This window comes from Scyliorhinus torazame, chromosome 6 (assembly GCF_047496885.1).
Source record: "Scyliorhinus torazame isolate Kashiwa2021f chromosome 6, sScyTor2.1, whole genome shotgun sequence".
Lineage (NCBI taxonomy): Eukaryota > Metazoa > Chordata > Chondrichthyes > Carcharhiniformes > Scyliorhinidae > Scyliorhinus > Scyliorhinus torazame.
In genome coordinates, this window is record NC_092712.1 from 118,422,145 (window position 1) to 118,435,088 (window position 12,944).

At 45.6% G+C, this 12,944-nt stretch overlaps 1 protein-coding gene across 1 annotated transcript in view; it reads right to left on the minus strand.

The window, feature by feature from the left end:
• Positions 1 to 12,547, minus strand: part of dnah5l (dynein, axonemal, heavy chain 5 like) — a 585,621-nt gene extending 573,074 nt beyond the window's left edge. Inside the window, exon 1 of the mRNA XM_072508719.1 lies at positions 12,152 to 12,547. Coding sequence (XP_072364820.1) covers positions 12,152 to 12,302 — 151 coding nt within the window. The 5' untranslated portion in view covers positions 12,303 to 12,547. The remainder of the gene's footprint in view (positions 1 to 12,151) is intronic.
• Between the last annotated feature and the right edge of the window lie 397 nt (positions 12,548 to 12,944).

The following is a 12,944-nucleotide window of genomic DNA, read 5'->3' on the forward strand; positions in this document are numbered from 1 at the left end:
AAGTGGGTTGCAGCCAATGGAGCTCACCCATAGTGATGGTACCAAAACCTGATGGCACCCAACGGTTGTGTGTGGACTATAGAAAGGTGAATGCAGTGACAAGAATGGACTTTTACCCTATCCCACGTTTGGAGGATTGCATTGAGATGATGGGGCAATCAGCTTTTATTTCCAAACTGGATTTACTTAAAGGTTACTGGCAGGTACTTTTATCAGAAAGGGTGAAGGAGATTTTAGTTTTTGTGACTGATGGTATATACTAATTCAAAGGTATGCCATTTGGCATGAAAAATGCCCCAGACACAATTCAACGGTTAACTAACAAATTTGTTTCAGGATTACCCAATTGTACCTTGACGATCTGATAATTTTCAGTCAGACATGGAAGGAACATTTAAAGCATCTGATGGAGTTATTCGATCGACTTCAGGAGGCAGGTTTGGTGGTAAACCTAGCTAAAAGTGAATTTGGAAAAGCCCAAGTCACTTTCCTTTGCTATAAAATCGAATAGGGTCGAATGGTCCCACGGGATGTGAAAAAAAAAGTTATTGGGGAGTTTCCAGTACCCTCGACATGAAGGGAAATAATGTGATTTCTTGGCATGAGTGGATTTTACCAGAAATTTGTGCCGAACTTTAGCAGTGTGTTTGCTCTACTGACGGACCTCCTAAACCTGTCCACTCCGAGGTCCCCACCTGCTTCAAGAAGACCACCATCATACCGGTACCAAAGAAGAACCAGGCAACGTGCCTCAATGACCACCGACCAGTGGCCCTGACGTCAGTCATAATGAAGTGCTTCGAGAGGCTGATCATGAAGCGCATCACCTCCATACTCCCAGAACGCCTTGATCCACTGCAATTCACATACCGCTGCAACCGGTCCACATCAGACACCATTCCCCTGGCCCTACACTTATCCCTAGAGCATCTCGAAAACAAGGACTCCTACATTAGACTCCTATTTATTGACTACAGCTCCGCCTTCAACACCATAATCCCAGCCAAGCTCATATCAAAGCTCCAAAACCTAGGACTTGGCTCCCCACTCTGCAGCTGTATCCTCGATTTTCTGACCAACAGACCACAATCAGTAAGAATGAACAACAACACCTCCTCCACAATAGTCCTCAACACCGGCGCCCCGCAAGGCTCCGTACTTAGCCCCCTACTCTACTTCCTGTACACACAAGACTGCGTGGCAAAACTTGGTTCCCACTCCATCTACAAGTTTGCTGACGATACGACCACAGTGGGCCAGATCTCGAATAACGATGAGTCCGAATACAGGAGGGAGATAGAGAATCTAGTGGAGTGGTGTAGCGACAACAATCTCTCCCTCAATGCCAGCAAAACTAAAGAGCTGGTAATTGACTTCAGGAAGCAAAGTACTGTACACACCCCTGTCAGCATCAACGGAGCCGAGGTGGAGATGGTTAGCAGTTTCAAATTCCTAGGGGTGCACATCTCCAAAAATCTGTCCTGGTCCACCCACGTCGACGCTACCACCAAGAAAGCACAACAGCGCCTATACTTCCTCAGGAAACTAAGGAAATTCGGCATGTCCACATTGACTCTTACCAACTTTTACAGATGCACCATAGAAAGCATCCTATCAGGCTGCATCACAGCCTGGTATGGCAACTGCGTGGCCCAGGACCGCAAGAAACTTCAGAGAGTCGTGAACACCGCCCAGTCCATCACACGAACCTGCCTCCCATCCATTGACTCCATCTACACCTCCCGCTGCCTGGGGAAAGTGGGCAGTATAATCAAAGATCCCTCCCACCCGGCTTACTCACTCTTCCAACTTCTTCCATCGGGCAGGAGATACAGAAGTCTGAGAACACACACAAAGACTCAAAAACAGCTTCTTCCCCACTGTCACCAGACTCCTAAATGACCCTCTTATGGACTGACTTCATTAACACTACACCCTGTATGCTTCATCCGATGCCAGTGCTTATGTAGCTACATTGTGTACCTTGTGTTGCCCTATTATGTATTTTCTTTTATTCCCTTTTCTTCTCATGTACTTAATGATCTGTTGAGCTGCTCGCAGAAAAATACTTTTCACTGTACCTCGGTACACGTGACAATAAACAAATCCAATCCAATCCAATCCAATCCAAAGAAGTGTAGCAAATTTAAGTGAACAGCGGAGTGTCAACAGGCATTTGACTGCCTGAAGGCTGTGTTAACCACTGCTCCTTTGTTAGCCATCCCAAATTATACAAAACCATTCAAAGTAGCTGTTGATGTGAGTGATGTGGGCATAGGTGCGGTGCTTCTACAAGACGACATCGAAAGACTAGAGCGGCCAATTGATTATTTTTCGAAGAAATTAAATAAGCACCAGGAGAAGTATTCAACGATTGAGAAGGAGACTTTGAGCTTGGTGCTGGCTTTGCAACATTTTCACATTTATGTGACGAGCAATCCATCTGACACATCTATATATATTGATCATAATACATTGACGTTTTTGCAGAGATTCCGGAATATAATGTTTCGCTGGAGTTTATTGTTACAGCCATTTCATTTAAAAATAATACATGTGACAGGACGAGAAAATGTGATAGCCGATGCTTTGTCACGAATGTGATGAAAAGAAGCAGGCTCGGTGGAGGAAGAAGAACTAAAATTGACTATGTTATTGTAAATGTTTGCGCGTTTTGTTTTGTTAAAAAAAAAACGTATATTCACTGTCAATATTTCTTAAAGGAAAGTGAAAAGGCGAAAAATGAAGCCACCTTTAAGATGATGTTTCTTTTTTCTTGGGGGGGAGGTGGCATGTGAGAGTACCTTTAAGGAATGGGTGTTTATCAAATAGCTGTATTGGATGTACCTTTAAGAAGTGGGTGTTTATCAAATATCTGCAGTGATGTCAGAATGTGGGTGGAGCGGGGCTACCTGTCTGCTTTTACTTTAGTTTCGTTTTCAGAGTTGGAGTTGCATCCAGCCAAACAAGGTGTAATTTTGATCTCTCTCTGCATGTAAAGAATGTCTTCAGATCACTTGCTAATTTAAAAGTGATAACTGCTCTCAGTAGATAATTTAAACCTGCTGTCTTTGTTAAAGAGTGTATTTGGCTTATGGATGTTGCTAGGAAAGATTAAGGGTTACTTATAGAGTACTGTATTCTTTGGGGGAAGTATTTGAGTTGATATTTGCTAAGATGTTTACTGTGTGTTTATAAAATGTTAACTGGATTCATATAATAAACATTGTTTTGTTTTAAAAGTACTTTAGATCTCTGTTGCACCACCTGTAGAGTGGGCCCTTGTGCTCCCCATAACCATAATCTATTAAAAGTTGTGGGTGAGGTGAACTCCATGATACACTTTGGGGTTCTCTGAACCCTGGCCCGTAATACAATGGGTACTCTAACTGGAGAAATGATGGAAGAGATATTATTGATCATGAAATTTACAAAAGTCGTATTAAAGATATGTGTGTGTTCATTCAAAGATGTAAATTATCTGGAAGAATTGATTCTGCATTATCGGCTCAGTTTTAAAAGGAGTGTTCTTACTGAAGGAAAATGCTGGGACATGTTGTTGTCACAGTCAAACTACTTTCTTCCTTGGGGTTGCCTTTAAGAGGACATGATAAGTCATCAGTGTCAAGTCGAAGAGATAAACTTTTAGTTTGTCTTGAATATCTCAGAGAATTTGACGAGCTTCTCAAAGAGCATTTGATCTTTATTTGTGTCACAAGTAAACTTACATTAACATTGCAATTAAGTTACTGTGAAAATCCTCTAGTCGCCACACTCTGGCACCTGTTTGGGTACACTGAGGAAGAGTTCGGAATGTCCAATTCACCGAACAAGCCGTCTTTCGAGATTTGTGCGAGGAAACTGGCGCACTTGTGGCTCAAGGATGACCAACTTTTTAACGCAGAGAACCTACAATTACTTCATCATTATAATGGCAAAGCGGTTCTGAAATCACTTCACTAATAAAGTCAAAGATGCAAAATACTATTCTACATTAGTTGATTCAATACCAGATATGAGTTATGTGAACCAATTAACATTAATTTTAAATTATGTGACCAATCAGTGATGGTGAAGTTGCAGTGATTCCTCTGCTTTGTCCAGCTGCAATCCCACACTTCTGAGTGCCTGAAGATAACTGTTTTGTAAATCATTGCAATTTTAGGTTTGGACATCAATCAACATGAGCTTCGATAATGCCTCAAATATGGCAGAAAAATATTCAAGTCTACAAGCAAGACTGAACAATGCACGACCCTGTGCATTATTCATCCCATGTTCCAGTCACTCGTTGAATTTAATGTGCAATGCAAAACTGAATTGTGTGAAGCAGCCATAAATTTTTTGACTTTGTTCAAAACCTGTATGCCTTTTTTCTTTGTTTCCATGCATCGGTGGAATATGCTGCAATCACACTTAGCGCAGGCACATGGAAAACATTTGATGGTCAAAAGTATTTGTGACGGACAGGAGGGGGGAGGGGAGACACCCACACTGTGGGGGTCGATGGAGTGGCGGGAGTGACCGGTGTCAGCGGGAGTCGGCTGACTCACGGGAGTGCAAGAGGGGAGCAATGCTGTTAGGGGGAGACCTAACTGGAGGGGAGTGGGGGTGGGGGGGGGGGGGGGGGGGGGGACCGGGTTGCTGCTGGAATGGCCAAGGGGGAGCTGCAGTTTGTAGAGGAGGTCGGGGCGGGGGTCTGCTGCTGGGGGGAAACGGGAAGTGCAGGGGGCACGTGGCTGGCCTGGAAAGGGTTATGGATAATCGGCGGGGGAGGGGGGGTGGGGAGGGTGGCAGGGCAGCCCCCTGATCCGGCTGATAACCTGGAATGTAAGAGGCCTGAACGGGCCGGTCAAACGGGCCCGTGTGTTCGCGCACCTGAAGCGGCTGAAGGCAGATGTGGTCATGCTCCAGGAAACGCATCTGCGGGTGGCAGATTAGGTAAGGTTAAGAAAGGGGTGGGTAGGGACGTATTCCATTTGGGGTTGGATGCAAAAAATCGGGGGGTGGCGATTTTGGTGGGAAGCGGGTGTCGTTTGAGGCGTTGAGCATCGTGGCAGACAATGGAGGTAGGTATGTGATGGTGAGTGGTAAGCTGCAAGGGGTGGTCTTGGTAAATGTATACGCCCCAAATTGGGACGATGCGGGGTTCATGCGGCGCATGTTGGGCTGGATCCCGGACTTGGAGACAGGGGGCTTAATAATGGGGGGGGGGGGGACTTTAACACGGTGCTGGATCCAGCATTGGATCACTCTAGGTCTAGGACGGGCAGGAGGCCGGCGGCAGCTAAGGTGCTGAGGGGGTTTATGGACCAGATGGGAGAAGTGGATCCGTGGAGGTTTGCGAGGCGGGGGGCCAGGGAATTCTCATTCTTCTCTCATGTTCATAATGCCTACTCTCGGATTGACTTTTTTGTAATGAGAAGGGCGCTGATTCCGAGGGTGGAGGACACGGAGTATTCGGCGATCGCCATCTCTGACCATGCCCCGCATTGGGTGGACCTCGAGCTGGGGGAGGAGGGGGACCAGCGCCCGCTGTGGCGCTTGGAGGTGGGGTTGTTGGCGGATGAGGATGTGAGCGGGCGGGTTCGGGGGTGTACAGAAAGGTACCTGGAGGCCAATGATAATGGGGAGGTGCAGGTAGGGATGGTCTGGGAGGCGCAGAAGGCGGTGATCAGGGGCGAGTTGATCTCCATTAGGGTCCACAGAGAGGGGAAGGAAAGGAGGGTGAGGGAGAGGCTAGTGGGGGAGATGGTAAGGGAGGGAGGGACTACTCAAGGAGCGACGGAGCCTCCAGGCCGAGTTTGACCTGTTGACCACCAGGAAGGTGGAGGTGCAGTGGAGGAAGACGCAAGGGGCGGTGTACGAGTACAGAGAGAAGGCTAGCCAGATGCTGGCACACCAGCTTCGGAAGCGGGAGGCAGCGAAGGAGATCGGGGGACTTAGGGATGGAGGGGGGAGCACGTTGCGAAGTGCAGTGTGTATTAATGGGGACTTTTACGAGGGACTGACATAGAACATACAGTGCAGAAGGAGGCCACTTGGCCCATTGAGTCTGCACCGACCCATTTAAGACGTCTCTTCCACCCTATCCCCAAAACCCAATAACCCCTCCTAACCTTTTTTGGTCACTAAGTGCAATTAATCATGGCCAATCCACCTAACCTGCACATCTTTGGACTGTGGGAGGAAACCGGAGCACCCGGAGGAAACCCACGCAGACACGAGGAGAACATGCAGACTCCTGACAGACAGTGACCCAGCAGGGAATCGAACCTGGGACCCAGGCGCAGTGAAGCCACAGTGCTCATCACTTGTGCTACCGGACTGTATCGGTCTGAGCCCCCATCGGAGGAGGGGGGGAATGGGTCGCTTTCTGGACCGGCTGAGGTTCCCGAGGGTAGAAGAGGGGCAGGTGGCGGGGCTAGGGGTGCCGGTTGGGTTGGAGGAACTGGTCAAGGGACTGGGGAGTATGTAGGCGGGGAAGGCACCGCAGCCAGATAGGTTCCCGGTGGAATTCTATAGGAAGTACGTGGACCTGTTGGGCAAGGGAGGGGGGGGGGGGGGGGGGGTCCTGCCCCCGATTATGTCTAGGGTGCTGATTGTGGTATTATTATAAATGTAAGAACTGCAAGAGTTAATGAAATATCTAGAGTCGCCACTAGAGGGAGTTACAGTTACAAGTATATAAGGCATTGCTGCTAAGCCTTGTGGGAGTGTGTGTGCAGGGGTAAGCTAGAGAGAGTCAGAAGTACAGATAGTGTGAGTAAGAGCAGATCATAATTTATACCAGTATAAAGATCAGTTGTAGATGAGTGTAGTTTAAATGTTAATAAACTGTGTATTCTTTAGGAGTACGTGTCAAATCCAAATTAGTAGTATTAATAAATTTATAGCTTTGTTCAAGTTCAAGCTATTTTGTGGTCTTTGTGAACACTACCCAAACCATCCTGAATTTAGCAACACAAAGAACACATGGATTCTAGTGCAGGGTAATTGCCTATTGGATGCTCGAATTTTCTGGGCAATTCCTGTGCAGTCCTTGGATGGGAAGATGCGGGGGGATCCTGCAGTGCATCCTCTGGAGTACCTCCCAAATACAGCCCTCCAAAGGTTGGATGTTGTAGAAGTTGTAGAAGTGTGCAAATTAATTGTCCGCTTAACGGTATTCATTTTATTTAGCTGCGTGGCTATATTTTATAAGAAAGGCACTTGCTAAAGCATGCTGGGAATGCTTGACTATAGTTTAACACTGCTTTTGAACAAAAATAAGTAGGTCAGGTAACGTAAACAAAATATTGCTTAGTATTTTGGATTCAACCTTATTATGTTAATAAGTTGTTCTTCCGAACGACAACAAAATGCATACTCAAATTGTTTTCAAACCAAGGGCAAAACATTCATATTTCCTCTTGAGTATGTTCCCAAGGTTTATCTCTTCAAAGTTGTTTATTTCACACTATAAGTAGAATGGTTTTTAAGTGTATAACTCAGAGTGCTGTGGAATGGCTATGCAGCCAGACCACTCCCCTCTCTGCAAATATTTGTGTCAAATAAATTTCCTTAATCGAACCTCGAAGAATTTGTCTTTATTATAATTTCCACAACAAATGTTATGGGCTATATTCAAGTTCTGGACTACCAAGCAACTTTTGGTGTACACGATACAGCTCAAAAATAGGGAATCAAATCACTATATCTGTACTATTTATCAACACTTTACATCAGCAGTTGTCCCAGAAACTCCCTGCTAAATGTTTGTGAATCCCTGAAACTTGCTTGTTGTTTGTGATCTCATCTAACTTCTCTCACCCACTCCCCCCATGTTATTTAACTGGGAACTTTGTGCTGTTTGCTTCTTCCATCTACACCAGACCATAAGGAAATATGAAGTTGTGGCATTTGATTAAGCCCAGAATTGGTTACAGAGATCAAGATGGATGATTAACCTTTGTCCGTTGCTTCAAATGCAACTCAAAAACTGCTGCTTCTACTGTCTACTCATTTACATGAATGCAGCATGCAGTAAACAGAAAGCATATTGTTGAAAGACTGCATGTCTGGGCAGGGGGTGAAAAATTGTGAGAGGCCAGAAAGAGGTCAAGCTAACCTGCATCTCTTAAAGGAAAAGTGCATTTTGATTAGAGCAAGTGCTGAGGTTTCTGGGGAAATGTACATAACCTACAACTAGAGTAACTGTGGTAATAAGAGGGGAGAGGGTGGGCTGCAAGGTTCTCCAAAGCAACATTGGAGGCCTTAATGTAAGAGGTAAACAGGAGAGAAGTTCTCTATCCATAAAGGTCTAGCTGGCCCTCCAGGGAGATACTGTGAAGGGAGTGGGAACAAGTAACAATCATGGTCAATGCCAGCAGTGCAGTTACGAAGACCTGGATGCAGTTCAATCAAGTTTAATCAACCTCACATAAGCGATCAAGGTCAGTGATTATATCTTCAACTTCCATAATCCCACCAATTTAACACTGGAATTACACAACTGCTCAATTCACCGCCCCCACTTCACCCACCAACCAACAATCTCCACCAATCATAACTCATACTTCACATGCATAGCTTCACTTCAGCCCCTGACAACACTGCCATAAGTTTGAAGATGATATTCTTCCTCCCACTACTGCCTTTCTACCTGTGCCCATGCTATTGCCTGAAACCCAGCCAGCCCAGACTGCTGCTGCCCATGCAGAGGTGCCGGAGTCCAAGCCAAGCCTTTGAGAGAAGAGCTGCATAAGATCATCCCACAATCTCTTCAACTCCAAACATCAGCAGCCTTAATCGGACATGTGCGACCACTGGGTTGAATTGCACAGGCGTATTAGAATCAGCAAAGAAATACAGGAGACAGCCTTCAAGAGAATGCCAAGGGTGAATAGTTGACCTTTGAATAGAATATTGGATAGATTGATTGATAAAATTGGTTTGGAATGTTTGCATTTATAGTCATATTTATTTTTAAAATGTGGCCAGAGGATTGTAGTATCCTGTATCAAAGAGAAGGTGAGGTGTGAGTCAGTTACTGAATGAGGAATTGGAGTTGTGTTCACTGCTATTGCAAACAGATGAGTTGATCACAGACAGCTCGGAACAGAAAGGTGCTGCTTGGTTGTCTCCTCTCTTCTTCCTACTCCTACTACTTCTCCTCCCAAACTGCTCTTATATGTACACTTGGTGGTAAAAGAGGTGCCCTCATAATGACAAGGATTTGCAGGATACAGCAGAACATCTTGACACATGTTCTAAGAGTACTGCAGGACTCCTCCAGAGTAGCCCAAGCAGCTCAAGTGTTGTTTAAGCACCCCAATGGTCTGCTAAATTACATTTGTGTGGCGGCATGGCTCTTGTCATATGCATGCTGCCAAAGTGTATGTGAGGGTGGTGCACAGGAGACATGAGTCAAATGGTCAATGCAGAGCTCTCGTGACTAAATGACCACCCATTTGTGGTAGTTCAAATGGTGATGGTACAGTGAACTGATGCAGAAAGTATCATGACTGCTATCAGGTAGGTGGCAATGACCTCTACAGTGTGTTGTGTATGGTCGCACACCAGCTGAACATTGAGGGAGCGGAACCTAATTCCACTTGTGGTGCATCTCACATTTTACATGCGGGCCTTCAAAACAATGCGTGTACCCTGCTCAAGCCTCATCAGGAAGGGTGGGGGGTTCTCCTTCCTTGACATTGAGTAACCTGTCCCCAAGGTCTTCCCCCACAGGTGCTCCCTTCCCCAACCCCATCCCACCCCTCTCCTCACCTTCCCTCCCTGGTATTCCCCACATTTTCTTGGCCCTGAATTAAAGCTATAGGGAATGCTTGCGGTGCCAGTCCTGGTCACTACTGCCGCTGGTGTTGCTGGGCTTAAAGAACTGTGAGCCAATAAGATTTCCTAACAGCTCTTTGAGATAGGGCTTCCGCCTGAGGAGCAGAATACCCATCTCCAGCCAATTAACCTGCTTAGAATGTTAAATGGCTGTGCCTCTTCTACTTTAGTTGTGCCAATGTCACAGACTAATATCCATAGTTGGTGGTATTCGCTAAACCAGCCATGACTTGCTGAAATGGTAGTCCTGATAATGAAAATGTTTAAATGGAATGATTTAAAGATGGATCAATTTCAATTGTTGGGGCTATGACTACTTCCTTTGGTAGCTTTCCAAGCCCACATCAATGAGGTTGACTCTTAAATGCCCTCTGAAATGGCCGAGCAAGCCACTCAGTTCTATTCAACTGCTAGAAAACACAAAAAAGGAATGAAACCAGACGGACCATCCGGCATCGAGCCAGGCACCACAAACCCAGCCCTGCCAACCCTGCAAAGTCCTCCTTCCTAACATCTGGGGGCTTGTGCCAAAGTTGGGAGAGCTGTCTCACAGACTAGTTGTGCAACAGCCTGACATAGTCACACTCACAGAATCATACCTTACAGCCAATATCCCAGACAGCGCTATCACCACTCCTGGGTATGTCCTGTCTCACCGGCAGGACAGACCCAGCAGAGGTGGCGGGCGGCACAGTGATCAAGGATGTAACACTGGTGTATTTCCCATACTGATATCATGCAGTATGGGAAATGGGAGAAAGTGTGAAAATGTGAACTTGACCACTTTGGCAGGAAGAATTGAAAAGCAGTATACTATTTAAATAAAGAGAGATCCCAAAAATCAGCATTACAGAGGGATCTGGGTGTCCTGGTATATCAAGTTAGCATGCAGGTATAGCAAGTGATTAGGAAAGCAATGGAATGTTAGCAAGAGGAATGGAATATAAATGTAGAGAAGTTTTACTGCAGTGGCATAGGGCCTTGGTGAGACCACATTGAGATACTTTATACAGTTTTAGTCTCCTTATTTGAAAAATTGAGTTAGAAGAGGTCCAGAGAATATTTTACCAATATATTCTTGGGATGAAGAGATTCCCTTCTGAGAAAAGGTTGAACAGGTTGGGCCTATACCGATTGGAGTATAGAAGAGTGAGGTGATCTAATTGAAACAGATAAGATCCTGAGGGGACTTGATAGGGTGGATATTGGGAGGATGTTTCCACTTGTGGGGAAGACTAGAACTAGGAAGACTAGAACTAGGTGACACAGTTTAATGGTAAGGCGTCGCCCTTTTAAGGTGAATATACGGAGAAATGTTTCCTCTCAGGTGGTCGTTAATCTATGGGATTCTCTTCCCCAGAAAGTAATGGGGGCTGGATCATCGAATTTATTCAAGGCTAAGACAGATTTTTGATAGACAAGGGAGTCAAGGGTTATGGGGGCAGACAGTAAAGTGAAGAAGATCGCTTATTGTCACAGGTAGGCTTCAAATGAAGTTACTGTGAAAAGCCCCTAGTCGCCACATTCCGGCGCCTGTTCGGGGAGGCTGTTACGGGATCTGGAGTTAGACCACAACCAGATCCACCAGGATCAGCAGGCTGGAAGAGCCTGGTCTGCTGCTCTGAAGTGGAATGTTGCTATGAATCACGCAACATGTCTTTTGGTCCCTTATATCCCTCACTATTGAAGGAACCCACACACAACCTGTACACTCAGGATCAGTCAAACAAATGTTTGGGAAGCTATAACTCTGATACTTTTGTTGCAATATCAAAGATTCCCCCTCAGAAATTCTAGAACCCTGTTTGCTTTATCTGCTGGATGTGAAATCCCCACTGAAGATTGTTTTCAAGATGAACTCCCAGGTATGGTTGTGAATCCACCTGTTGGAGAATTTGATAACAGAATTTTAAACTATCTGTTATGGATCCTTTTTGTTGGCAGTGCTGCCGGGAATCTTGCGGACACTTTGGGTGGATCCTGCCCAGGCTGTTTCTCAGTCACTCGAGATTCTGGTGGCCTGAACATTTTGTTACCCTGTGCACATGGATCTTAAGAATATTTCACCACAAACAAATGATTTTGCTCTTTATTCTCAACCTCATAACTTAATACTTCAGTTAACTGATTCTTCTTGTAATAATAATAATCTTTACTGGTGTCACAAGTAGGCTTACATTAACACTGCAATGAAGTTACTATGAAAATGTACCCCTAGTCATGCCTAGGGTAAGTTTACTGCTTCAGTGACCGTGGAAGTTCGCTATCTTGTGAACGCTGTGGCTATGAACAATTGGTATGAGGAGCTTGGACTCACCATTACCACCACTGCGGTTGATGGAGATGAGTGGAGGTGAAAGCTCGCTGTCAAGTTTAGCTGATTGCGGTTTATTTAACTCGTTGTCTCCTGGCGTGTCCTCTGGGGGACGAAGCTTGTCCCCAACGAGACCTTCCCCGTCCTCGGCCATTCCTCCACTGCGCTGACTAGAAGTCAAAGATGAGCCTGAAGAGAAACTTACTGAAAGACTGCAGCCAACTCACTGTCTGCGTCCTTTAAGTCACACTTCCTTACTGGCTGGCCTTGGAAACCGTGGTAATGTAAACTTTGTATCCGGATAGCCTGACTGGAAAAGAGCCAATTAAAACAAAAACAGAAGAAAGATTATTTTCCTTTATTGCGGGAATGAAAGGGGCTGTTCTCGGGTTTTGGACGGCAGAGTGAACCGGTGAAAGGAAAATCTGGAAAAAGCGCTTGTGGAATCTCAGTTGCTTAGGAACCGGCAAGTCTGGAACAGGCCGAGTTGCAGTGGGAAGGTTGGACTTTAGTATCGCAGCAACAACCATTGTGCTGATTCCTCCCCACACAGTGAAGAGGTATAATTAAACCTGTTTGTATTTTACTCTCAGAGTCCAAATCTGACAGCCATGCCAAGCTGTAATTATATTCACCTTTACTCAAGACCCAAGTATGACCTGAAAGGTTAAGTGCGTAAATCAGTGTTACCCCCTTTTGTCCCTTCACCCCAATCAACCCACCAAACCAAGTCTAGCAGGATCATAGAATTTACAGTGCAGAAGGAGGCCATTCAGCCCATCAAGTCTGCACCGGC